The sequence below is a fragment of the Loxodonta africana genome, chromosome 3, assembly GCF_030014295.1.
Source record: "Loxodonta africana isolate mLoxAfr1 chromosome 3, mLoxAfr1.hap2, whole genome shotgun sequence".
NCBI classification, from domain to species: domain Eukaryota; kingdom Metazoa; phylum Chordata; class Mammalia; order Proboscidea; family Elephantidae; genus Loxodonta; species Loxodonta africana.
This window is the reverse complement of record NC_087344.1, coordinates 189334788-189361721: the sequence shown is the minus strand read 5'-3', so window position 1 is coordinate 189361721 and position 26934 is coordinate 189334788. Positions and strand designations below refer to the sequence as shown.

At 47.5% G+C, this 26934-nt stretch overlaps 1 protein-coding gene across 3 annotated transcripts; it reads right to left on the bottom strand.

Moving 5' to 3' along the window:
- Positions 1-1346: 1346 nt before the first annotated feature.
- Positions 1347-26934, bottom strand: PRCC (proline rich mitotic checkpoint control factor). Of its 3 annotated transcripts, XM_064282732.1 has the most exons (7): positions 26124-26920; positions 15046-15093; positions 11391-11957; positions 8168-8263; positions 5065-5208; positions 3016-3081; positions 1347-1567 (listed from the first exon to the last, which is right to left on the bottom strand). In XM_064282732.1, exons 1-7 carry the CDS (start codon positions 26589-26591, stop codon positions 1481-1483), a joined length of 1476 nt encoding a protein of 491 aa, XP_064138802.1. In that variant the 5' UTR covers positions 26592-26920; the 3' UTR covers positions 1347-1480. The 3 variants fall into 3 exon arrangements, with proteins under 3 accessions (XP_064138802.1, XP_003414993.1, XP_064138803.1); XM_003414945.4 differs by lacking the exon at positions 5065-5208 and having other exon boundaries at positions 26124-26927; XM_064282733.1 differs by lacking the exons at positions 1347-1567; positions 3016-3081; positions 5065-5208 and adding an exon at positions 5215-5426 and having other exon boundaries at positions 26124-26934.

The following is a 26934-nucleotide window of genomic DNA, read 5'->3' as shown; positions in this document are numbered from 1 at the left end:
GAGCCCTGTCTGGCTCCAACCCGAAGTAGGTCAGATTTCAGATAAGCGGATGGTTTTCCTGTAAGTGATGAAACCCTCCTCTGTACTTAATGAGAAACAGACTCCTCAGCTTACCCCAGCACACAGGACCAGAAGCATGGTGAGATTCCTCGCTTGTGTCTCCTTTCCCATTCCCAAGTCCCCTCCACACACCTCTTCAAAGTGTCCATCTGGACATAGACTTGCCTCTCTGTTGCCAGGAGTGTCAAACGGGAATTCCCCCCAGTGTTTCCTGTTCTGAAACCTGCAGCTACTGCCTAGAGTCAAGCATCTACGTCCAGCCAACACTCCTTTGCCTGGCACCCAAGGCCTTGCTTCATGTCGGAGCATATTCCTGTTTCAATGCTCCTCCCCCAGAGAGCCACTGCAGTTAAGGCTACTAGAGCTCTGGTACCTTTAGCGACCTATTTCAGTAGTGGGTTTGCAGTACAATGAGCGTGCCGTTCGGTGTCCCATGCATCCCTACCTGAACCCTGCCCTGAGAAGAACTCATGCCATCTACCTTGTCACTTCTGGGCATCACAGTGCCCTATAGCCAATGGAGTCCATAGACCCCACCACCTCCCTTCTCCAGCCACCTACCCACCCCACCCCTTCCTCCCAGCAAAAAGCTAGGAATCCAGAAGCCCCCAAGGAGATCTGTCTAGCTCCCAAGTTCTAAGCAAAGCTTCCAAACCAGTCCAGGGCGATGATTGCCAGTGTCAATCTGAATCATCTTTAGGGACAGGCATTTCACCACTGTACCTCCCGCTGGACTTAATCTATTATGTCTAACAACTCTCCTTGACTCCCCCAGCCTTCAAAGACTCCTGAGATCAGCAATACTTGCCATATTTAGGATCACAGGCCCCTGATAAAATCACCTCTCTCTACATAAAATTTTGCATGCAATTTCTAGGATCTTGAATGGCCACAAACCCCAGTTTAAATGGAAAGCAATCATCAAGGTAGCTCAAGATGGTCTGGAGGGTTCTTTACACAAGATAAAAACTGAGATCTGGGGACAGGATAACAAATAAAAAGGTTTCAGAACAGAGAAAGGAGACCACACTAAAAAGCAGGAAAGGGGTGAGGGCAGGCAACGTCTGTCAGGCTGCATGTTTTATTTCAACAGACATCCCTGGTTTAAAAAAAAAAAAGTAGAGAGGGGGTTCAACATGTCATCACACCCAACAGGGAGCAGAACTTCCGTCCAATAACTCAAGGCCCCTTCTGAGGCCTCACTCGTGAGTCTGTGCTAGCTCCTAGACAGAAAGGAGCTAAGTATTCTAACTTTTGTTAAGAAAAAAATCTATCAAATATGTTCATTCTCGCAGAGGCGAGGGCTGGGTCCTCAGGGAAAGAGATCCAGGGCTGAGAGCAGCTGGGGTCCCAGAGGCAAAGCTGGGGGCCGGGCCAGCTGGGCTGGCAGGAGATCCTGGGAGCAATCCATTCCAGAGCCCTAGAATCCGTATTTGGCTTGGGTCTGCCGGCGGCTGAGCTTGTTCTCTGACCAGGTGTTCTTCAGTTCCAGCTCCCGCTCCTTAGCCTGTGGCAAGGAAGAAGGGGAAGGTGGTCAAAATGGGGATTCTGAGAGACACTTACTTCCCTCTTGCCTCTGCGAACTTCCCAATTTAAAATCTTTCTCCCATCATAGCAAGCAAATTGCCTGAAAGACCTAATCTTCTCTCATCTGAGTAGAAGAGATGGTACCAAAAAGAGTAAAGAAAATTATCTCTTTGGGGAGCTAACAAGCCAAAGACTCAAGAATCCAGTCCTTTCTCTGCTAGAATTAAAACCAAAATGCTCAAGTGGGAGATGGACAAATGAGAACTAGATATTGGTATCTGAAAAGAAGACGAGAGATTAGCTGCCTCAGACACCTGACTAGCAGAGTGGGAGAAAACAGCCTCAAAGACTCGGACAGGTCAAAACTGGACATGCACCAACGATAAATTAGTCCAGAGTTACATTTTTGCTGTGGTGTTGAATATAATGTCTGTTGTAGCCTAGACATTCACACCAGCTTAAAATAACAACTGAAGCTATGAAAATCTTACTGAGGTACTAGAATAATGACTGCCATTTTCTGACCCTGACAACTCCTGGCTCTATACTGCATTCTGGCAATGTCAACCACCACCCTACACAAGGGTTCCCAAACCCCACTCCCACAGAAGTTATCTGACGCCTGCTCGCTTCCCCTGGAAAAAGTGGGGGGCAGAGAATTAAGAGTGTGGCTTTTAAAAAAACCCTACTCTTAAATTCTTTTCCTACCAATTATAAGGTGAGGGTACACAGGCCTGAGAAGGAAGGGAACGATATGACAAGGACAACGAAAGCGAGGTTTGCTGCTGAGACTGCTGACCAGAGCACACACTCCCCGGAAAGGGCCCCATCCTGTGTCTGTACCTTTCACGGCATTTAGTACGGGCATTTAGTACGGCTGGTCGCAGATGTCCGTCCCATGATTAGATGAATACCCGAAAACTGCTGAGTCATATCAAATAAATACCGAAACATATTTTCTAATTCCAGAAGACCTTTTTCGATGATCTCTAATTTTGAATTATGTGTTGCTGTTCTCTGCCACATATGTGGAGAATACAAAAGCAGCCTCCTCAACGGATGGATGTTTTGCTAAAACTTGGTAAACTTGTTTTTTTAATTACTAGATAAACTCACTAGGTTAAAAAAAAAAACCCTATGATAAACCATTTTCTTCTCCTCTTAAATTATGCTTATCCAAATAAATATCCTCACTTGCCAAGTTTATTCTAAGCACCAAGACCTGAGCCTTGTCTGAAGGGAGACTGAAGCGGACCAGGATAATCCTAAAGTACACATCCCCCTCTAGTGGCCACACAGAGAACGGGGGGCGGGGGGCGGGACACCCGCTGGCAGCTGGTTCCTGGCCTTCTAGCCCAGACCTCAGCCTTCACAGCTCCAGGTTTACAGGGATCCTGCCTGGCAGCCAGGGGCCCTCGGCCTTCTCACCTGGTGAATCAGATACGTGATCTGGTGTTTCCGCCGCTGCTGGCCCGTTGGCTGCTCACCTTTCTTCTGCAAGAGAAGAAAAGAGTCATTAACCTGCAGGCAGAAATGCAGCCGTCTCTCCTCTCTCCTGTGCCCAGCCAGCAGCAGGGATCCGCGAGGTGGGGGACTGAGAAACTAACCACACATCCCAAACCCTGGGGGAGGAAGATCAGTGTGGAGCTGTTTCTATGTCTATATACTTACAAAGCAGTTTTTATTAAAGCCATTATACAAAAAACCCAAGCTCAAAATACTTGCCTGAAATAGCCTGCTAATATCCCCATTAGACTGGAAATACTTTGAGGTCGGCACTGTGTCTTCTATTTCTTTGGGTAACCCCCTCCCCTCAGCACCAGGCACAGTGGACACCTGACACCAATCTTCCTGCCGGCCATCAGCTGAGAAGAGCTTCAGTGCCAGGGCACAGGCGGCTTCCTCCCTCCCTCCAGACCCCTCACAGCCCCTCTGCCATCTCCCTCTTAAACCCTCTTCATCCCTCTCTCCCTAGCCGGGCCAGATGTCTAACCTGTCTCCCACCTACTGCTTACCAAGCTCTCTCCTATTAATTGTCTTTGGCTGAAACCCCCCACCCCCCAATTCTAGGAAGTGCCAGCAGCTTCCCTGGAATTCAAATTTTCATGATCATTCTACCTCTCTCCAATCTTCCAGCCTCCACCCCTAACTGCACGGAACCCCTAACCCAACTTTGATGCTCTGATTTACTGGTAAAGTCTGTGTCAGCCTGGCCTTTCCTTCGGCGGTTTTCCTGTCCTCGCCAGTGTTGTGTCAGAGTAGAAGCTTGCTAACCAGCCCCACCCAGCTCCCCACACTCCTCTCAGGACTCTCCTCAGCATTTCTGTGATCAATCTGCGTTGTAATCACTTACACTCAAGCCTCCTTACATCTCTCTCTCCCAGCTACGATATAAACTCCTCGAGGACAGCAACTCTTTTTTCCTTCTTTTCAAAAATCTAGCTTGATACATTGAGATGGTGGAAAGAAAACTTGGAGTCGGGAAAATAGCGAATTCCACTCCCTTGCTGTTATTTAATGTAATTTAATGTGTCAGTTAAAGATGACACACATAGAACATCCAGCTCCATCCCTGGCCCACGTGAGCACTAGCAACAGTAGCTATTACTATGTGAAGATGCTGCCCAACCCACAGTTAGTAGAGCTTGCTCTCCTAAGTGGTTTTTCCAGTAAACAGTGATGGATCTATGCTGATCTAACCACAATCCTTTGCTCTGTCCCATATGACCACCAGTGTTCAGTTAAAACAAACGGCTGGGGCTGGGATGGCCATCTGTGGCCACAGAACAAAGCAAGGCAAATGGGGAGAGGAGAAGGGAATCAAATCCTCGACCTCGGCCCTGCTGGTGCTGGGCTCAAATCCAGGGCTTCCCCACGTTTCCCCGCCGTGGCAGGCTCACAAATGTCCACATTTGCTGTACTCAGCTACTAGGTGAAGAGATATTCGTCAAACTGACTGAAGAAAACTAGCACAGGGAAGGTAAGAGTGCGGTGAGGAAGACACAAGGAATAAAAGCATCTCCAAAGACCAGTGCTGGCTACGATAAATAATGGAGGAGGGCGAGAGGAGGGGCTGCGTGCTCAGAACCCAGGGACCCCATGACTTCTGAGGCTCTGCTGTGCCCGCACCTCCGCAATGTGCTGAGCCAGGTCCCAGAGTAACAGCAAGCAGAGGGCAGAGCAGCTGTGGTTTCCACCCAGTCAGGGAAGGAGCCACGACATATCAGCTCCTCCCGACTGCAGGGTAGGAAACTGCTCCAACATTCAGTCTCAGCAACCACTCAGCAACTTTGACAGAGAGCAAAGTTCTGACTGTGGCTGTGAGGCTCTGTGCATGGACCCAACAGTGTACTGTGGGCGACAGGTGTCTGCTAAAGGTGTCAGGACAGTAACCGCGGGGTGTAAGGGCAGGATGGGAATGTGACTGTCCTCTGGAGGCCTCCTAAATTGGCCGCCCATTAGATCTTTCCCCCTTACTTTGCTGAATGACTTCATGGTTTTCTCTTCTGTCAAAGACTTGGTCATCCACTGCTGGGCCCCACTGAGCTGGTCATCACCTTTGATCTCCACAAAGTTGATTTCCTCCCTCCCTCGGTTCCTCTTGCCCTGCAGTCGCTTAAACTGGGAAAGAAAAAAAATACAGGAGCGGGAGATCTGGGTGGGGGGTCAGATGTCCCCAAGGATCTGCAGTTTATGGCATGACTCTGTGACTCACCAGTCCCTCTGCATCCTCAGCTCCCCTCGTGCAGTACACTTCCTTTCACCCTGCCCTCTACCAAGTCCCCTAGCTCACCTGATGCCACATGAATGCCCCCTCTTCTCAGGAGGCCTGCTGGACTCTGGGCAAGGGAAGCAAGAGGTGCAGTGGTATAAATTTGCACTTAAATTATGTATAAATTGTATCTGCCGAAAAGAACTGCATGTAATTTTCACATTAAGAATTCAGGGTTAACATGGTGGACTCTGGAAGGCATTATGCTGAGTGAAATTAGTTGCAAAAGGACAAATTTTGTATGAGACTACTATTATAAGAACTCGGGAAACAGTTTGAAGAGAGAAGAAAATATTCCTGATGGTTACGAGACGGGGGGAGGGAGGCTGGGGGAGGGATGTTCACTAATCAGACAGTAGACAAGAACTATTTTAGGTGAAGGAAAAGACAACACACAATACAGGAGAGGTCAGCACAACTGGACTAAACCAAAAGCAAAGTTTCCTGAATAAACTGAATGCTTCGAAGGCCAGCGTAGCAGGGGCAGGGGTCTGGAGACCATGGTTTCAGGGGACATCTAAGTCAACTGGCATAATAAAATCTATTAAGAAAACATTCTGCATCCCACTTTGGAGAGTGGCGTCTGGGATCTTAAAGGCTGGCAAGCAGCCATCTAAGATGCATCAATTTGTCTCTACCCGCCTGGAGCAAAGGAAAAGGAAGAACACCACAAAGACACAAGGTAATTATGGGCCCAAGAGACAGAAAAGGGTACATAAACCAGAGACTACATCAGCCTGAGACCAGAAGAACTAGATGGTGCCCGGCTACCAACTGATGACTTTCCTGACAGGGAACACAACAGAGAATCCCTGAGGGAGCAAGAGAGCAGCAGGATGCAGACCTCAAATTCTTGTAAAAAGACCAGACTTAATGGTCTGACTGAGACTAGAAGGACCCCGGAAGTCATGGTCCCCAGACCTGTTAGCCCAAGACAGGAACCATTCCCAAAGCCAACTCTTCAGACAGGGATTGGACTGGACTACGGGATAGAAAATGATACTGGTAAGGAGTGGGCTTTTTGGATCAAGTAGACACATGTGACTATGTTGCCATCTCCTGTCTGGAGGGGAGATGAGAAGGCAGAGGGGGTAAGAAGCTGGCCGCATGGACACAAAAATAGGGAGTGGAGGGTGGGAGTGTGCTGTCGCATTACAGGAAAAGCAACTAGGAGTATAAAGCAAGGTATACATAAATTTTTGTATGAGAAGCTGACTTGATCTGTAAACTTTCACTTAAAATAAAAATTAAAAAAAAAAAAAAGAATTCAGGGTAAAAAAAATGCAGGATTTCTCCTTTGAAAATCAGTTCTTTTAACACTTCTGTCCTTCTCACTTCTGAGAAGCCCTGGTGGTGCAGTGGTTACGGCGCTCGACTGCTTAACCAAAAGGTCAGTGGTTCAAAACCACTATCAGCTCCAGGGGAGAAAGGTATGGCGGTCTGCTTCCATAGATTTATGGCCTTGGAAACCCCATGGGGTCGCACTGAGTCAGAATCAACCCGACAGCAGTGGGGTTTTGGGTCCTTTTCATTAGGTCAATATTACCAATCACCGGACCCCACATCACAGTGGCCACTATAGAGGGAGAACATGGAGCTGGGTGGAAAAGGAGCCTCAAAAAAAAAAAAAAGATATGGCAAATTTTCTAGGAGACTGCTGCTCTCTCCTCCTCAAAAAACAATGCAGAGCACACCACAGACTGCCCAGAGAAGTGCCTGGAGGGAGTGTGAATCAAGGGTAACAGAAGAATAGGCATTTCAAAGCCTGGTGAGACCCAGGGCCCGGTGTGAACGTTCGGGAGGCCTTCTAGGGTCACCCTGCCCTCAAGAAACTGTGCCTTTTGCCACTGAATGAGTACTCAGCCGCCTCCTGGGCTTTGAGCCAAAAAGGCCCAACTACTGAGCAGGTCAACAGGGGTGCTGACACACAGGACTGGATGAACACATTAACCACAGAAGGAAGTTCACCAAAAAATGGACACCTTCTATGAAAAGGTGTGTACGAAAGGATTATTTTTATAAGACCTTCCATGCAAAGAGATAGCACCTCCTAGTTGTCCAACTCCCTCCTAACAGGCTGTGACCTCCCTGTAGATGGAACAACGCTTTACATCCTGGATATGCGCCTGACAGTCAAGGACATGGAGCTTTAATCTTGCCTTGTCCGAAGGTTGGGGAGAAACCCGGCAGCAAGGGGACACAATAGTGTGAAACCCAGGGGTTATATGATGTGGCAATTGCTGCTGACTGCCTCCCAAAATCCATTCTCCCCTTTTTCTTTAGTATGAATGAGCCCATATTTTTAGCTAGGCATGTTACCACTCAACTGAAAGACTACATGTCCTAGGCTCCCTTGCAACTAGATACAGCCACATGACCAAATTCTGGTCAATGAGATAGAAGTGGAAGTGTTCTTTGGAACTCTGAAGAAGTTTCCTAAAAGACGAGGGGAAGGGTCCCCACCCCGGTCTTTCTGCACTCTGCTGCCTGGAGTGCAGGTGGATTGCTGTCGCTTTAGCAGCCACCAAAGACCATGAGGGTAAAGGCCCCAACCTGACGAGGGTAAAGCAACAGTCAGAAGGGGGCTAGATCCCTGACAATTTTGTAGAGTCGTCATACCGCCCCTGGGCTGCCTGCCTCCGATAAACTTCCCTCATAGAAACCACTATTCTTTGGAGTTTCTCAGTTATATGTCGCCAAATTTAATCCTAGCAGATATGACTTTTTTTTTTTTTATTTCCTTTAGCTTCAGATTTGAAACCTGGGGTCTGTGGGTCAAAGAAGGCCACTGGCGCTTTGTTAACTTACTGCTTCGTCATCGATGAAGGAGGCATCTGGGGCAATTTCCTGGGGGGGGACCAGGGCCGGATCCTGTGCGGGATAGTAGCCACCACTGTAATAATCCTGCAGCAAGGAGGAAAGAACACACCACACTGAGGGCACAGTGGAGAGGGGACTGGGTCTGTCCAGAGCCAGAGAAAACCCTCATCAAGGAGGCAGTGGACCTGCCCACATTACAGCCCTCGACATGGGCCACTTCAAGGCGGCGGTCCTAAGGACTGACCTTGTAACTCAGGAACAGCCCCTGCAGTTTCCTCACCTGTACCAGGCAGCCAGAGGGATATTTTTTTAGGGAAAGGTGACAAAAAATACACACCTTCTCTCCTGCTTCCCAAGTGTACCCACCAACCCCTCCCTACGCCTTTGCCCTGCTCCTCCTCCTCGTCAGAGTCCAATAAGCCGAATGTGAGCAGGATGAGAAGGTGTGAGGGCATCCATTCCTGCTCCTCAGCCTATTTAGGGTCTCTGGCCACAGGGAGACTGTTTAAAAGGGTTGCAGGGTATCTGTAAATAAAATAAACCACTCTAAGGGTGGTATGGAATTCACAAAGCTGGGAACAGACCAGGTGTGTGCTGTCAGGTTTTTAGTTCAGGGTCTGATGATTCCCCTTAGTGGGGAGCTGCCCAGGTGCCGCTGATGACCCTAGAGGGAGAGGAAGTAAAGGCAAGGGCAAGGCCCCTGGTGGGGACAGCCTAGGCAGCCACAGGGCTGAAAAATAGTTTCCTCCTTGCCTACACTTTTTCCTGACCACTTCTACCACCTTTGCCCAAAACTCTCAAGAAATGCCCCTCTAAAAACATTCATTTTATAGTGAGCTAAATGGAAAAAATAGTTTAATAATTGCTAAATAAAAATAACATATAAAAATTCATGATTAGAGTATGAATTTTCTATGAAAGTGTGACAATAAAATACATTTAAATTGCACGGGCCTCTAGTGCATTTAAGGAGCCCTGGTGGGGCAGTGGGAACCCTGGTGGCATAGTGGTTAAGAGCTATGGCTGCTAACCAGGTCAGCAGTTCAAATACACCAGGCGCTCCTTAGAAACTCTATAGAGCAGTTGTACTCTGTCCTATAGGGTCGCTGTGAGTCAGAATCGACTCAATGGCAACCGGTTTGGTGGGGCAGTGGTTAAGTGCTCAGATGCTAACTCAAAGGTCAGCTGTTCGAACCTACCAGCTGCTCTGCGGAAGAAAAGACCTGGCGATCTACTTCCATAAAGATTTACAGCCAAGGAAACTCTATAGGTGCAGTTCTACTCTGTCATATGGGTCGATAATTGACTCCACAGCACCTAACAACAACTAGTGCACTTAAAATGATTTAATCTGCATATACTGCCTCAATGGTATTTATAGCTACATACAGAATTCCAATTTGTAACTCATTTGCTTGATGTAAACCAGTATTCTCTTAGCTATAAATAGCAACTTTTCTTCCTCCAACTAGGTCAAAACACTTTCATCATCTACTGTCTACCTCATTCCTTCTAACAACAGCCTTAAGAAGAGATAGACTAACCCTGATCAGCCTATGAGATACAAGGTTTAACAGGAAAACAGGGCTTCAAACCCATTTGTTCTGGTTTGAGCCCCTGCTGAGAATTTAAATTTCCAACAAGTTCCCTGCTGAGAATTTGCATTTCCACCCCCAGATATACTGAATCCGAATCTACAGTTTAACAAGATGCCCAGGTGATTCTTATGTATAACTTCCTGGGAACTTGTTAGAAAGGCAATTCTCAGCAGGGGTTTGAACCAGACCAAAAGGCAGGCGAACAGGAAATCCTTCCTGCAGGAAACCCTATGGGGCAGTCCTGCAGGAATGCTTTAGGAAACACAACTGTTGCTGAAGTCTTGGTTAGAACCAAACCCAACCCAACCCAACCCTACCTGTTGCCGTCAAGTTGATTCTGACTCACAGCAACTCTACAGGACAGAGTAGAACTGCCCCAAAGGGTTTCCAAGGAGTGGCTGGTGGATTCAAACTGCCAACCTTCCCGTTAGCAGCCAAGCTCTCTGGTTAGAACATGGTCCCCTCAAAGACTATCCTCCCCCTAACACCCAGACTGAAGTAAGATTAACAGTGACCATCCACAGAGTTGGGAAATCCTGATGGCACAGTGGTTAAGATCTTGGCTACTAACCAAAAGGTCCGCAGTTCGAATTCATCAGCCGCTCCTTATAAACCCTGTGGGGCAGTTCTACTCTGTCCTATGGGGTCACGATGAGTCGGAATTGACTTGACGCCAATGGTTTGATTTGGTTTTTATTCAGAGTCACAGGGGCTAACGAGGCCTTAAGTTGTGCGACCATTCCAGGTTGGCAGTAAACCAATTTACAGCCTGGCACCCTATATTCTCACTCTCTGAGGCCACACAGAACAAATCTAAGGATCTCTTCCAATAACATATGAATAAAAATAGTTGTAATAATCATTCACGGAGCACTGCTATGTTCAGGCACCATGCTAAGCTAACGCAGTTCTCATATCAACCCTACGAGATCACTATTATCATTCTCATTTTACAGCTGAGGGACCCAAGACTTAGGCCGTTAACGATGTGCCCAGACTCAGCTTGGGATGCAAACCCAACTGCCCTCAGAACACATTCTCTGTCATTGCCCCAACGACTGTCCCTGGCCTTCTCCTCTCCAGGGACTTGCCTCAGTCCTTCCAACCTCTCATGACTAGGTCGAGGCCTCGCACCATTTTCCTTATTCCCCTTTCCTCCTCAGCCCCCCTCCCCCTTCCTTTTGGTTTTCTCAATACTCCCCACCTGCAGAAACTCTTCGTAGGCTAACTGCTCTCTAGAAGTCTGTGCCATAGATCACTTATCCTCTTCGTTCACTGAGAGCACGCTCCTCTTCCACCTTCTCCCTAAGCTCTCACAATAGATTTTGTTTTCAGAACAAAGGAATCAATATGAGGTTCTTCAAGTCCGTCAGACTTCAAGACTTGGGCAACTGGTTCAGAATAAAATTAAAATGTTTTAAGGCCTAATAACCTGACCCAAACCAAACCCGCTGCCATCAAGTCGATTCCAACTCGATACAGGAAAATCAATACGCTAGAAGGTTCGCTAATTCAGCCAAAGTGACACCACAGAGGCTGTGTCACTGGCTCAAAGCTCCCCCTGGCCCCCATGTTCCAACATCGCCGGCCAGCCCTCCATGCCTCCTACCCACCTGATAATAAGCACCAGCAGCATTGGCATCGCCATATGTGGAAAACTGATTGTAGCTGTAGTCATCCCCAGGCTTAGGCATCCAAGGGGCCCCACTTGAGCCTGCCGCCATCTTGAATTCAAGGGGAGCATTGGCTGCATCGTCCTGGAAGGCCGGCTCTGGCTCCGTCCCTGGAGGCAGCTCTTCGGGGACAGTGGGGATGGGGTAAGGGTATGGCTCAGCTCCAGGTGGCTCAGCCTTGTCAGGGAGGGAGAAGAAGTTCTCAGGGGCGACTTCTTCATCACTGTCGTCCTCCTCCTGCGTGATCTGCTTTGTCACCTGCAGGGCAGCACTCTTGGCAGCAGCCTTGATGGCAGAGGGTGACGGAGTGGTGGTTGTGGTGCCCACGACAGGGGCAAGAGAGGAGGGCTTGGTCTTAGGGGCCAGTCTGGAGGGTTTAGTGTCAGAGGAGCCATCCGAGGGTTTCCGGGAGAAGGCGTGGGGCAGGAGCAACCTGTTAGTCTCTTTCACAGTCAGGTTTTTAGGCTGGGGAAGCAAGGCAGACAAACCAGTCCCCTCGCCGGATCCCTGGTAAGCCCGGGTTTGGGGTAGAGAGAAAAAAGATGACAAGTGAGATTTTATGTTATGTATCGTCAATGTCAAGAACTAGAACTACTGATATGGACACCAGCCTAAAATCTTACCAGCCCTTATTTCCATCTTACCTCTATTCACTCAGGTCATGCAATCTAGGTAGGCTTGATCTACTTCAGGCCCTTCTGCTGGCCACTTCTCCCAACGTGAGATGCCATCCCTCTTGTTCTCAACTCCATCCCAACCCAGCTCCACTGCCCTCTGCGACAATGCTCCCCCCCTTCCACGTTTCTGGCAATTACAATGTTGTGGTGCAATGGATCACTTTTGTGTGGCCTTTCTCACCTTAGTCTTGAAACACCCACCCAAGTGATTAGGTGGGACTATGTAAATAAGGTAATTGTGGTCCACCAAGGAGACTGGTCAGTTTTGCCATCCTGCTAGGCTTAAAAGAGAGCCAATTCCAGAGCAGAGAGAGGATCCCACCACCACCAAGGAAGAAGGGCCAAGAGCAGAGTGCATCTATTGGACCCAGGATCCCTACGCTGAGAAACTCCGGGAACCAGTAGAGAAGGAGTAAGAGACAGCTGTAACACTGAAGACGGCGAGAAGTGGAGGCAGAGAAGCACTGGCAGGAGAGACTGGAAGGACAGAGTGCACTGGACTTCCCGGTCTATGGCACGAGAAAGCTGAGCACCTTTGGGCCAAGGCTCACTGGCGGAGCGGGGGTGCCTCGGGGCACTTATCAGCAGAGCTAGAAGAGCTTTGTAACACTTGCAGATGCAGGGCAGAGTCTAAGGGCCAGAGAGAGGTGCCTGCCAGCACAGCAGAAAAGAAGCTGTCCTGATGGAAGAACTGTATCCTGAGCATTCCTGAACCTGCTACTTCCCTAATAAACCCCATAACTGTGAGTATCGTCTGTGAGCTCTGTGTGGCCATTGCAATGAATTATTGAACCCAGCAGGGAAGCAGAGAGTGCCGCTGGAGGGATGGTTGGTGTCAGAATTGGCAAAGACGGTGGAGAGAGGAGGCTTGTCTGACCTCCGCCCCATAGGATCAGCCTTGCGCTGTTGATCTGGATTCTCTTTCCCCCTTGTGAAGTTAGAGGAGATCAGACATTCTTAACCTAACATCCCTCCTCCCCAAAAGCCCAAACTCTCTCCAGCTCATCACTCAGCCTCTCTTCCCTCTTTACATGGGGGCTCTCTTTTTCCTCTGCATTGCTACCCAGAGTCAAGAACCAGGTGCTATCCAAAGTAGACATTCATAAGCTCTGCCAAAAGTCCCTTCCCACCCAAAAAAAGCCTTCCAGATATGGCATATTCAGTTTGTTTATGCCAGAGTCAAGCATTTAACTCATCAGTTTGTAAACTAATTGACCCAACCCATCCATAGTTCCTATTACTTATAAGAATCTCTGATTGTACTTTCTGGATCGGAAAGGGCCAGCTCTGCCTAACTGTGGGGCTATGGGAGCTGCCGGTTTGAAAAAGGAGACTGTCCTGGAGTACCAAGTACTCCAGCCTTCTCAGCCAAGAACTGCCCAGAAAGAGTGCAGTCAAGAGGGCCAGGCAGGAGGAGACCACTCATCCCAAGAGAGACCTCTCCCTGCCATCTGTGTTCACAGACTGGGGTCTTTCCAGCCTAGCAGTCTCCAGAGGCTCAGACTCATAGGAACCAGGCTGAGGTGTCAGTAGAGCACAGTCTCAGGCTTCCTCTGAAGTGTTCTACTTCTCAGACAACAATCTGGGGTCATGGCTAGATCCCTCTGCAGTGCTGGGTCTCTACTCTGCCTTAACAGCCCCAAGCTCCTCTACCTACTCTCTCTCCCTCCCATCTGGAAGACAGACTGCTTTTTACACCTGGGGTGCCTTCTGAGCCTGTGACCCTCCAGTATTTTTGTTGCAAGCCCACTTCCTCCAGGAAGGAGCAAGACTGGCCTCCTTCAGTCTTAGCATGCCAGCTTCTTCTGCGAGTCCTCCTTCATTACCCACTATAAATATGGACAAGACTTCACTCTGACCAGTTATATTTCTGACTTCCACAGTCACACACTGCTGAGACCACCTAGCGGGCACAGCTCTAATTCAGTGAGAACCACGTCCTAGGTGGTCAGTGCCCTATACAGAAGAACTCTTAATAAAACTGTACAGAAAGGATTTCAAGCGGTGGAAGCGATGCCCTACAGAGTCAGGGGAAGGCAGGCTTGAGCACAGCATGCCTGAATCACAAGACAACCACCACAAAGATGCAGCACCACTTCCGCTTTTCCCTGAGACATATGCTCAACATGAGGTCAGAGAGTACAGATCGCTGTGTGAAGGAGAACGGGAAGAAACTCCTAGGAGCCAGAATAAAGGCACTGGGATGAGGGGAAACGGTAGCAAGCAACAGAGAGACTGTCTCTGAGCACCACTTATCTGAGGACTTCCGGTCCTGAATTGTGGAGAAGCAGCCACGGGCAATGATTAAGAGCTTGGACTCTATAGTCCGACTGCCTGGGTCTGAATCTCAGTTCTGCCCCCATTAACTGTCTGACCTGGGACACGGTCCTTCACCTCTCTGTTCCTCAGTTTCCTCGTATATAAAACGGGGATGATAATATGACACTACATCTTAGGCGCTGTTAAGAGGACTGAATGCTGGTAAAGCACTTAGAACGCTGCCTGATGCACAGTAAGTATGTTTCAGTCCTTATTTTCTAGGGTAAAAACAAGGCAGGGAGAAGATGGATAATCTAAAAATACAGATGATCCCTAACAACATTTTGATCAATCCATTCACTGCGCCCTCCCTGAGTAATCCTTTTACCTGAGGCGTAATGAATTGAATTGAGTTATAACTCATTTTCCTGCCACTGCCTGGCCTCTAGGAGAGGCAGCAGCACCCACCATGCTAAAAGTCAGGGCACAATGGGGAGAGGGTGGAGAAGCACGAGGTCTTAAGTTATAGAAGAAAACAACCAAACCTAAATCATCAGTCCTCAAGTACTTGCATGTGCTATAAGCCTGGTTTGGAAGTCCTTCTACAGGAAACAATATGGGATGAGAAAAAATGGCTTATTTTATGTCACAAAGCTTACCTGAAGGACAGTTTTCTTCTTCGTGGGTTCATCTTCCTCAGAATCTGACTAAGAGAAAAAGAAATGAAATAAGATCTCGCTGTTTAGGACAGTGGAGGAAGCGTTCACATTAAATGAAGCACATGTAAAGGGTGGACAACAGAGGCCGTCTTGTCCGTGCCCCACCTCTCTGCAGAGGTGCACCACCCAGCCCAGCCCAACAGCGGAGCTTCCTTCCTGCCCTCATCCACAGAGAACAGGGTATGCCTCCACCTCCCTTGGTCACCTGTTTTCTTTAATTAAGACTATTTCCTCCCATTTGGTCCTTGGTAGAAGAAACAGCTTTACCCAATCTTCTTCCTATAAATCTGTCCACCAGAAGATGAATGGGATTTGGCCCACAATCTCACCCAATCTCAGCATCACTTCTAAAACCACTTTATACAGACTACATAACCACAGGGCTGGGGAATTCCAGCGGGATTAAGTGGTATGTTAACTACTCTTCTATGAGGCCTTACAGGTCAAAGCCATTGGAGTAAATCCATTCCTTCTCCAAGTATGATCTATTGTCTGCCAGAGAGAGTTGCTCATGTCCAGAAAGAAGGCAGGCAAATGATGAACTATGAGGACTGGCAGCAAGACAGGAGGTCATCTGTACTGGCCCTCTGACTCATCAGGACTGTCTCCAACACAGGTTCTCTCACTGGAAAATAACTACACTTCTAGTGCAGTACCAGTTTCTCAGTGTCTTCTTCAACTACAGGGAAAATGCAAGGCATGTGAACAGCAAACTTCAACATTTTATTTAAAAAAAAAAAAAAAAGGAGTTACTCCCCAAACCAAGAACCTTAAAGCTTTCCATTTGTTCCAAGGCCTCATTTTGGGCACCTATAAGCAGGACTCTAAGATCCCGTTCATCTCCAAGATTCTACGTGAACTCAAGTCCTCTGCCTGCCTTTTTCAACGAACCCTTACATCTCACAAGTTCCTTTCTGGATTTGTCTGTTAAAAGATATTTCAGTCATAATTACTGAGAACCTACTATGTGCAAGACACTGTGCTAGATACCACACACAGTATTTCCCAACCTGTGTCCAGTGGTTGGTTACAGGTATGACGATACTGACCCACTCAGCCCACAGAGCACCAGGCAGGACTTGGGGCAGCTAGAGTCCTGGGCCACTGGTCCCTAGAGGCGCACCGTGGACCACTTACCCCAGTGCACTTCAAATATTTCCTGTGTGTGTCATGACATAAAAAAAGTCCTTGGCCATGAGGAACTTACAGTCCAGTAAAAAATAATAACAAGTACTCAAATAGTCACTGGAATATAACGCAGTATATGATAAGGGCATCAAGTGTGGTTTAAGCATGCCCACAAGAATCTGCCGTTCCTGCATTTGTGCCTTCCTTCATGTCACTCCTCCCTCCCTGTTCCTGTCTTGCTGCCACCTCTTGCTCTGCTTATCAACCTATATTCTGTACTTCTGACTCAAAACTCCTGAGACATCTTCCTGATGAGTCTCACCTTACTCTTTTTTCACTCTGTGTCCCTATATCACACATCTGTTTTGCACGGCACCATATTCGCTCTGGTTCATTTGTGCCTGCAGTGTAAACAGCATATTTTCACGTATGCATTCTCACCTTTACTCTGACAGCAAAGGCCACATCTTATGGTTCAATCTGTCCTCACAGTACTCAGTATACATTATCTGATAACCACTGCCAAATGTATTTTTCAAAACCCATAAGGGAAATCTGTCTTGATAACTAAACGTGGAGGATAAGGGCAAGGGCACCAAAGGAAAAGACAACCGCCTACTGAGTACCTACTATGTATTAGGCAATTTACTCACAACTTTTCATTTAATCCTTACAACAACATTTCAAGGCAGACATTGCTACCTGAATTGTACGAGTAAGGAGGGTAAGGCTCAGAGAGACTACACTATGGTCACATGGCTAGTACACAGCAGAAACTGGACCGGAACCTGTCCTGGCTCCTGCGCTTTTGCAGTGACATGGTGCTGAGGCCCACACTGAGGATACCACCGTTGGTCCCACGTAACACAGCCAAGAGAGCAGGAGGCTCAGCTCAACACAAACTGGATCCCTAACAAGCCATCCAACTTCCCCAAGCCTCAGGGGGAAACAATGCTTATCCATGCATATGTTACAACAGTCCTTGTTTGAAGCCAAGTTACTATGCACGAAACTGTATGTAAACTAAAACTCTAAACACAATTCAAGGATTATGGTCCTCTGGCTTGCCAAGACATCGACTCAACCAAAGAAAAGGTCTCTAGCCCCAAACAGCCACACGTTTTCTACCTGTTCCAAACTCCCATCACCTCTCAGGGGCTCCTGACCACCTCCCTTGTCTTTTGACCATGAAAACTAAAGTCCTCTCTAACAGCCCACGCAGAACCCATCACTATGGAGTATACAAGGTTTTCGTGAAATCCCCAGGCACGTTTAAACTTTAACATCTTAGGCAACAGGTTCAATGAAAATAATCTGAAGATAAATTTGATCCAACTTTAAGACAATTACACTTATGAAACTGTACAAGCATATTCTTATTTTTCAGATTCTGTGACAAAAAAGGAAACCCTGTTGGCGTAGTGGTTAAGTGCTATGGCTGCTAACCAAGAAGTCAGCAGTTCAAATCCGCCAGGCGCTCCTTGGAAACTCTATGGAGCAGTTTTACTCTGTCCTCTAGGGTCACTATGAGTCGGAATTGACTCGACGGCAGTGGATTTGGTTTTTGGTTTGGTGACAAACAAAAAGTGGCTACTGTGAAAATGTACGCAAGCTGTCCTGTGGCTAATAGAATTGAAAGCCACATCAGCTGTGGCAATAAACCTAATTTCTCTTTAAATGTCACAGATTGTTTCCATTATACTGACAACCTAAGTTTAAAAGCATGGAAAAACCTGTAGGGAGACTCCAGAACACCCTATTATTTCTCAATTTAGAGGACTGCTATGGCTACTCACAGTCATCCTTTTCTCTTTTCCCATCATACCAGTCTTCTACTGAATCCCATTATAAATCACTTCACGACAGCGTGCTCACCAAAAACCCACTGCCGTCAAGTCGGTTCCTACTCGTAGTGACCCTATAGGTCAGAACAGAACTGCCCCATAGGGTTTCCAAAGAGCAGCTGGTGGATTCGAACTGCCATCTTCTGGTTAGCAGCTGTAGCTTGTAACCACTACCATGGTGACACAGTTGTTAAGAGCTATGGCTACTAACCAAAAGGCCAGCAGTTTGAATCCACCAGCCACTCCTTGGAAACCCTATGGGGCAATTCTACTCTGTCCTACTGGGTCGCTATGAGTCAGAATCAACTTTTGATAGCATGCTAGATACAACCACACCAAAACACCCAAACCAGTTGTTGTCAAGTCCATTTTGACTCACCGCAACCCCATGTGTTTCAGAATAGAATTGCCCTCTACAGGGTTTTCATGGCTGTGATCTTTTGGAAACAGATTGCCAGGCCTTTTTCCTGAAGTGCCTCTGGGTGGATTTGAACTGCCAACTTTCAGTTAGTAATCCAGCACTTAATCATTTGAGCCACGCAGGGACTCCGCTAGATATGACAACCCCCTGAAATAGGAAACTAAAATAAGAACCTCAAAAATGTGCTCACGAAGCCCTGTATATAAATACAACTATATCATATATTTTATAAGTTTTCTCCTTCCCATTGTTATGTAGGATTCATCCATGCTAATGCCCATAGTTACTATTTATTTTCACTGTTGTATAGTATTTCTCTGTGTGGACGTAACACCAATTTATCCTCCTTGCTCCTGTTGGTGGACATTGGGGCTGTTTAAAGTGCTTTGTTACTACAGAAAAAAAAATGTGCTAAGCCCCTAAGACCTTGTTAAACCAAGGCTACTCATCTTTGAGGGAGAGGTAGAAATAAATCTCTCTCTTCTAAAACTGATAAACAAGGCTCCAAGGCAACCAATAATCCATCCAAGGTCACAGAGGAAGTCAAGGGGGATTGGGAGGGTGGGGAAATAGAACAAGGACCTACCCCTTGCCTCTTGCACTACCTTCAGCCAACTCCATCCCAGAAAAGGTTAGAAACACGGAATTCACTGGTTCACTATGGAAAGGGTTAGATGCCACTCAAAGCACTTTCAGCCATATGAGGACCTGACTGAAAACTAAAAGGAAACAGATGGAAAGCGCAGCGAAGAATTAACCTAACGCTTAACACACAAAAAAAATAAATTTCAGTTCAGAATACCAGCAAGCAGAGAGAGATAATCCAAATGCTAAAAGATGTGTGATGTATCTCCCAAGTCATCCTTTACCAGTGGTCTCCCGCCCCCGCGGGGTTGGGGGAGGTACAATTGTCTTGGAGCATTTAAAAAGGAAAATCAATGCTGCTTCTGTCAAGAACTGGGCTAGATACATGATCTACTACCTCCGTTGCCATGAGACCAGAAGAAATGGATAGTGCCTGGCTACCAACCCTGGTTTGATCAAGGACCCAGTAGATGGATCCTGGTCAAAAGGAGGAAAAACACGGAACAGAACTTCAAATTTTACAGAAACCAAATTTACTGGGTCCACTGAGACTGGGGGAACCTCTGAATCTACTGTCTAGCAATCATCTTTAAACCTTGAACCAAAACTATCCCAGGAACTCATCTTTAAACTAAACATTTTAGCTCAATTCATGAAGAACGTTTGCCTTTAGCACTGCTCTCTTCTAAATTATCTATATGAGATCAAACTGACAACAGTAGCTCTAAAACACAGATGAGAACTTTAAGAGAGAGAGAATCTAAGTTAATGGTGGTGAAAACAACAGGGGTAGAGACAGTGACAATGGTGACACAATGTGAACCATGTAACCAATGCCAATAAAGTACCTGCAGAAATTGTTCAATGGATGTATGTTTTGTTGTGTATATGTTCATAAAAAAAAAAAAAAAAAGGACGATGCTAGAGGCAACAGGCTTAGTCATCAGCACACAGGATTTCATCTAGACAGTTGGGAGAACTTTCTTGATGATGAGAGGTGCGGAAGCATATTAAAAGGAGGGTGTAGAGTCAACTCCTGGAAAGTCCTAGAGACCAGTAAATGGCGATCTGAGTGGGTCTGTGCCATGAGACCCAGAGAGACAGGTGACGTGGAAACCCCATAGCACACGGGGCTGCGAGACAGTATGTTGGGCTGGAAAATATATTTCTTCTCAGCCTCATAAGAAGCCGAGCCTCAGCGGCCACCACTGTCTCCTCTGCTCCAGCTGCCAAGACTGACAAGACACACACACCCCAAGACTGCTGAGCAAGAACGGAAACAGACATTTTCCATTAAGCCAAGTCCAGTGGGATCTGCTCATCTATCAGCGTCTCATTCCCCATGGCAGCCTTCCTCTTATCTTCCCAGGCTCTGGCTCTGAGAGTCTCCCTTTCCAAAAAGCAATCACAATGTAGTTGGCCAGGGCCAGGAGCCAAGGAGGAAATAAAGGCCCAAGAACAGACCACCCCCCCACCCCCCGCAGCGCTCTAAGCTCTAATCACTACCACACTCCTCTCTGCTATTATCCCAATTAACTAATTCATCAACTTTTTTTTTCCTTTTTGGTCTCAAATATCTTCTTACATCTCTCCTTCAGTTAGGGTATCGTTTTCTCTCCCATTTTTGCACTCCTCATTGTATTGCTTGCTTATTCTGGTTGCCCATGGCTCTTCCTTCTATCTTTTCAGTAGGCACTCTAATAGGACAAACCACATCTGTGTTCAAATACAACCTCTAAAACTTCTAAAGCTGTGATTTTAGGAAAATCAACTGGGGATAATACTTGGCTTCCAGGGCTATAAGTACCCAGCACGGTGTCAGACATTAGGTAGGTATCCCACAAGCATTAGTGCTCTCCCCCTTCCCTTTCATCCTCAGGCTAAATCCACTAAGTCCACGGCAGTCGGCTCCTACTCGGTTAATAGAAACCATCACAACCAGTGAAATTTCAATGTAACAGCTTCAAATTTTCTACTATCTGCATAAACAATCTGAAAATAGTGATAATCCTAATCCAGGTAACTCCAAAATTTCTATTTGCTTTGGAATACACATCATATGACAGAAAACTCTCACAGTAAACATACTCTTCTAATTTTGGTTTTTCATATCCTAATTTCAGAAGCCTGTATCCCGAGCCCATGAAATCAACTGATGTTTGGAGGTAACTTGGGCTGGAGTAACAGGGCAAAAAGAATAAACGGAGGGGATGACTATCCATTTTATGGATCATTTCTAATTCTTCACATAAATCAAAAGCTGACTGAATTTGGTTTTGAAATGCACCTGTGTCATGGATTGAACTGTGTCCCCCCCCAAAGTATTTGTCAACTTGGTTAGGCCAGGATTCCCAGTATTGTGTGATTGTCCTCCATTTTGTGATTGTAATTTTATGCTAAAGAGGATTAGGGTGGGAATGTAACACCACCCTTACTCAGGTCACCTCCCTGACCCAATGTAAAGGGAGTTTCCCTGGGCTGGTGCCTGCACCACCTTTTCTCTCTCAAAAGATGAAAGAGAAGCAAGCAGAGAGTTGGGGACCTCCTACCACCAAGAAAGCAGCACTGGGAGCAGAGCTTGTCCTTTGGACTCAGGGTCCCTGTGTGCAGAAGCTCCTAGCCCGGGAGAACGTTGATGAGAAGGCCAATAGAGAATGTCTTTCCCTGGAACTGATGCACTGAATTTGGACTTTTAGCCTACTCTACTGTGCGGAAATAAACTTCTCTTTGTTAAAGCCATCCACTTGCAGTATTTCTGTTACAGCAGCACTAGATGACTAAGACAACCTGGAAAGAGAAACTGGTACTGTCCTGTCCTCCCTCAGGGCGGCTGATTGGATGACCTGCCCCAGTTACACTCCTGAGGCCTGGAAAACTGGACCTGGGGCTAGGGTTGCAGTTCAGTCTGGGGTGATCTCTAACCCAGCTGTTGTTCACTCATGGCAACCCCAGTGCATCGGGGCAGAACTGCTCCATCGGGTTTCAGTGGCTGGTTTTTTTGAAGTAGACGGCCAGGACTTTATTCTGAGGTGCCTCTGGGTGGACTCAAACCTCCAACCTCTCAGTTAGCCCAGCACGTTAACCATGACACCACCTGGGGACTAGAAGGAAGGAAATAAAATCCAAGAAGCTGTGGGTAGTTATCTTCTACCTGCAACAACCGTTAAACAGCTGAGGACACTGGTCTGCAGAGAAAGATGAGTCAAATGTGCAAAAAGAAGCCATATGGGTCCCCAACGGATCTCCAGCTGGTGATTCCAGACCCTCCTGAGGTACTCCTGACTGTTTATGACACACTACCATTCAAGCTAGCTTGACTTGGCTTCTAATTGCAACCAATTAAACCTAACTCATCCCCAATCTGCTCTGCTTCATGTATTTCCTAAGTAAATGGCACCACTACCCTCCCAACAAGGAGCCCTGGTGGTGCAATGGTTAAGCGCTCAGCATTAACCTAAAAGGTTGCTAACCAAAAGCTCAGTGGTCCAAACACACCAGCGGCTCTGTGGGAGAAAAGACCTGATGATCTGCTCCCATAAAGATTTCTGTCGAGTCAATTCCCACTCAGAGACCCTATGGACAGAGTGGAACCACCCTAGAGAGTTTCCAAGGCTGTAATCTTTAGGAAAGCAGACTGCCACATCTGTCTCCCTCGGAGCAGCTGGTGGGTTCAAACCACCAACCTTTCAGTTAACTGAACACTTAGCCACATTGTCACCAGGCTCCTTCTTGTAAAGATTACACCCTAGGAAACCCTATGGGGCAGTTCTACTCTGTCATATAGGGTCACTATACATTGGAATCAACTCAACAGCACACAACAATAACAATAACCCTCCCAGCTGCCTGAGCCAAAAGACAGGGGTCATCCTTGAATCCTCTCCTTCATCCTAGTGACTCTGCCAGGCTTGCTCCCTTCAAGTCTTCCAATAATCTATGATCAGAGAGTTCTTGCTTAACCTTTAAGAGCTCTTCCCTACCCTACAACTAGGAACAAAGGCCTTAGCTTGCCACCCAAGGCCTGTTATCATCTAGCTTTGGCCTCTCTCTAGCCCCATCTCTCATCTCTGCCCCCCATATACTCCAGCTACTCTCACTTACTCACTTGAGGGTCCTCAAAAGCATTTTCACTCTCTCTCACCTCCAGGCACTGGTACATGCTGTTCCCTCTGCCTGATAAGCTCCTCCCCATGCCACCTCCCTTTCTCAGACTACCTCCTACTCATCTATCTTATCTCTGCTTAGACATATCCCCCTCCTAGAAGCCTCTCTGGAGCCCTGGTGGGGCACTGGTTAACCATTCAGCTGCTAACCAAAAGATCAGCAGTTCGAATCCACCGCCACTCCTTGGAAACCCTGTGGGACAGTTCTACTTTGTCCTACAGGGCCACTGTGAGTTGGAATCAACTCAACAGCAATGGGTTTGGTTTGGTTTGGGTGGAAGCCTCCCCCACCTCCCAAGGCTGGATTAGTGTCCGCTCAGTGTGCTCCCATGGCACCAGCTCTATCATGGTTCCTCTCTGACTTTGCCTGAAGTGTTTCCTTGTCTGTCCCCCGCAAGAGACCATAAGCTCCTTTTGACCAAGGCCTACCTATCATGTTCACTACTGTACTCTCAGCTCCTGACACAGAGAAGCTCAATACCGAATTATTTTAAAAAAAAAAAAAAAAAGGTCGGAGTTCATTATCTTCTACTTCAGCACCAAATTTCAATGGGAAATTATTTAAGGAAACCTAATTCATTCCTTCAAACATGTACTGACAGCCTATTTAGTGGAAGACATGGAGCTTGGAAGCAGAGTGGTTTAAAACCGGAGGGGACATAACTTTAAAGACCAAAATCACCCTCACCTAACCATCCTGAACATGTTCACACTACCTTTCCCCAGAAATTGTGTACTCAGAAAACAAAGATACCAACTTGAAGAGAACAAAACTGGGAAACTGAGCCAGCTGAGAGCTAGGATTTTGCTTTATTTATATTATCCGCATCACTGTTTGGAGCCCTGGTGGTGCAGTGGTTAACAGCTTGGCTGCTAACCTAAAGGCCAGCAGTTTGAATCTACCAGCTGTTCCTTGGAAACCCTATGGGCAGTTCTACTCTGTCCTACAGGGTTGCTACAAGTCAGAATCGACTCAACGGCAATGGATTGGGTTTTTTTACGTCACCATTCACCTCAGAAATTTAGTGAGTTGTACTTAAAAAGGTGAGATAGAGGTAGGAGTTCTCAGTTTTCCACTACTTCAGCCAGCCTACATGGAAGATTCTACAACCTTTACCAGCAGTTTTTTCTAATACCAAGACTAAAAATGAGCCTTGCCACCTTTCACTGTGGAGGGAGTCAGACTGGCTTAAAGTGTCATCTTCCCCCCTCCTCACCCACACATCACAATTAGGCTGAATAAGGTCTGGGGAGAAAAAAGAGAATGTCAAGGAAATCAGCCTATTTTCCTTTGTCTCACTCAGGGATCTTTCTTTGCCCCAGCTTAAACTAAGACCAAGCTAAGTTTTGACGAAGCAAGAGCAAGTTTTTTCTTTCTCTTTTTTTTGGATCCTAGACTTAGAAATGACAGGCTCAGGTGAGAAAGAGAGAAATTACATGAAAAAAAGTCTGGAATAAGATAGTGAGGGCAAACCTGGAACCTCCTTCCATGAAGAATCCTTATCTATTCAAATTCAGTCAGAAAATATTTATCGGGTACTTATTATGTGCCAGCCATGTCTTAACCACTACAAATATAGCATCAAATAAAATAAACAACAGTCCCTGCCTTCATGTACCCTGCATACTAGTGGAAGAAGGGAGATGAACAGCATGTTAGATGCTGCTAAGGGCTATGGATAAAAATAAAACAAAGATGGACAATGAAGAGCAGTGGGTGACAGGAGATTGCAATTTAAATAGGTAGACTAGAGAATGCTCAGTGAGAGCAAAGATTTTAAGCCAAGAATTGAATGAGGTGAGGGAGAACATTAGGATGTCTGGGGGAAGAAGCTGAGGGAACAGCAAGTACAAAAAACAGATATGGTCCATAGGCAGAGTTGGCAATCTGAAGAAATGCAAGAGGGAGAATAAGCTCCTCCCAGAGGGTTATCAAAGGTGAGCCAGCGAATGATCAACTAATTTCACAGAGGAGAGGGAAAGGAAAGAACTCCTGGGTAACTCTAAAACGCTACCTGCCCCTCGACTTAATGTCCCCTTTAGCCCTAGTGAGGCCTAGTGGTATTTTTCTGCCTTCAGAGTATAGGAAACAACATCATAAGCTTGGCTACTTTCTCTAGAAATAGTACCCAAGCTGACTAATTCAGCTAGGCTTGATGATACCGAAATGGTGAAACTGAGGCATAGGTCTGGAGTTCAACCAGAGCCAGATCTTAATCGTTGCTCTATGTCCTTCGCCAGGTGAGACCTTGCCTGCTGGAACCCTGTTGCTCATCTGTAAAATTAGTATGCTATCTCCCCCTGTTCCGTAATAACTGAAGTAAAGGGCCAATGTCTGCCGAATGATCTGCACCCAAAGAACATTCAGTTTCTTCCCTAACCTCCCTCAAGAATAGAATCCAGGATTCCTAATTCTTTCTCTTCAGACTTTGATGCTTCTGAATAATGTCATTATTTATCTCTATTTTGCTATAAGAGGATTTTAGCTCAGACGTAACAGAAAAGGTTGGTCCTGAATGTTCAGCAAAGGCTCAGGAGTCCTGTTTTCTGTCACTTTTTCGGGTGTAAGATTTCACCCTGTTCTCATTATGGTTAGAGGGAAGAAGGCCGGCCTGAGGTGAAGATGCCGAAAGCAGAAGTGCCCTTGGGCCTGGGCCTGTCAGTGCCCGGTGATGAGGATGTGTGGCCCTTCTGCAGGCAGCTCAGCTTCTGGAAACCCGAATGGACAAGTACCCTAAATCCCCAAAGTTGACAAACTTCGGTTCAATTACCCGCACGAAGGATAGGGAGTCCCATAATCTCCTCAAGTCTCTCCTACAGCTGAGCCCATGTCCAAACCCGATGGACAGTTTGGGGGTGCCCTCCCGGAATACTCACATCCCCCTTGTGCAGCTCCGGCGCCGCAATCTTCACGGGCTCTGTCCTCTTCTTTGGCTTGGGAAGCCCCACGGGGGGTCCGGCGCCGCCAATAGTGGGGGGCAGACTGAGGCCAGGGCCTCGGGGCGAGGGCAGCCCCAATCCCAGCCCCTCCCCAACTCCCGCCGCCTCAGCCGGGCTCACGCCTGGAGGTGGGGGAAAGCCTCCCAGGCCGAAGGGCAAAGGGGGAGGAGGCTGAAGCCGGGGGTCTCCTGTGGGTGGGGGCAGCAACAGCTGCGGGGGAAAGGCTGGGGCCAGCATCTGGGGAGGCGGGGGCAGCAAGGCCGGACCCTTGGGTGCGGGGAGAGAAGCGAACAAGCCCCCTAAGGTGGGCCCAGATGTAGGGGCCGCCGCCTCCTCCTCCTCCGGCTCCGGCTCAGCCTCATCCGGCTCACTCTCATCGCTGCTGGCGTAAGCAACCAGCGACATGGCGCCTCCCGCCTTTGGGGCGCCCTTGCCGGCAGATGAGGCCTACTTGAGACCGGGGATGCCCGGAGGCCTACTGGGCCCCGCCACTCGGCGGGGCGGGGAACCGAAGAGCCCGCCTGCTCCGTACTCTAGACTAGCCCCGGTAGGAGACCATGGCTACGGTCGATTTCCAACGAATTAGGGCTCCCTCTTCACTTAAGCTCCTAGTCCCGGGCAACTACACACAGCTAATGGCCGCCGAGTCACTCCGCCTCCTCCTCGCCTCACTAACACAGGAACTACAACTCCCAGAGAACACTTTGGCCACAGCCCCATTCTCCACCGCAGGGAGCTCAACGCAAAG

Excerpts from the sequence above, each read along its gene's own strand:
- PRCC (XM_064282732.1), bottom strand. The coding sequence starts at position 26,591 with ATGTCGCTGGTTGCTTACGCCAGCAGCGATGAGAGTGAGCCGGATGAG. Across the intron at positions 11,958-15,045 it reads AGAAGAAAACTGTCCTTCAG|GGATCCGGCGAGGGGACTGG; the intron begins GTAAGCTTTGTG and ends CGGGCTTACCAG. Across the intron at positions 5,209-8,167 it reads CCTTCATCGATGACGAAGCA|TTTAAGCGACTGCAGGGCAA; the intron begins GTAAGTTAACAA and ends TTTCTTTCCCAG.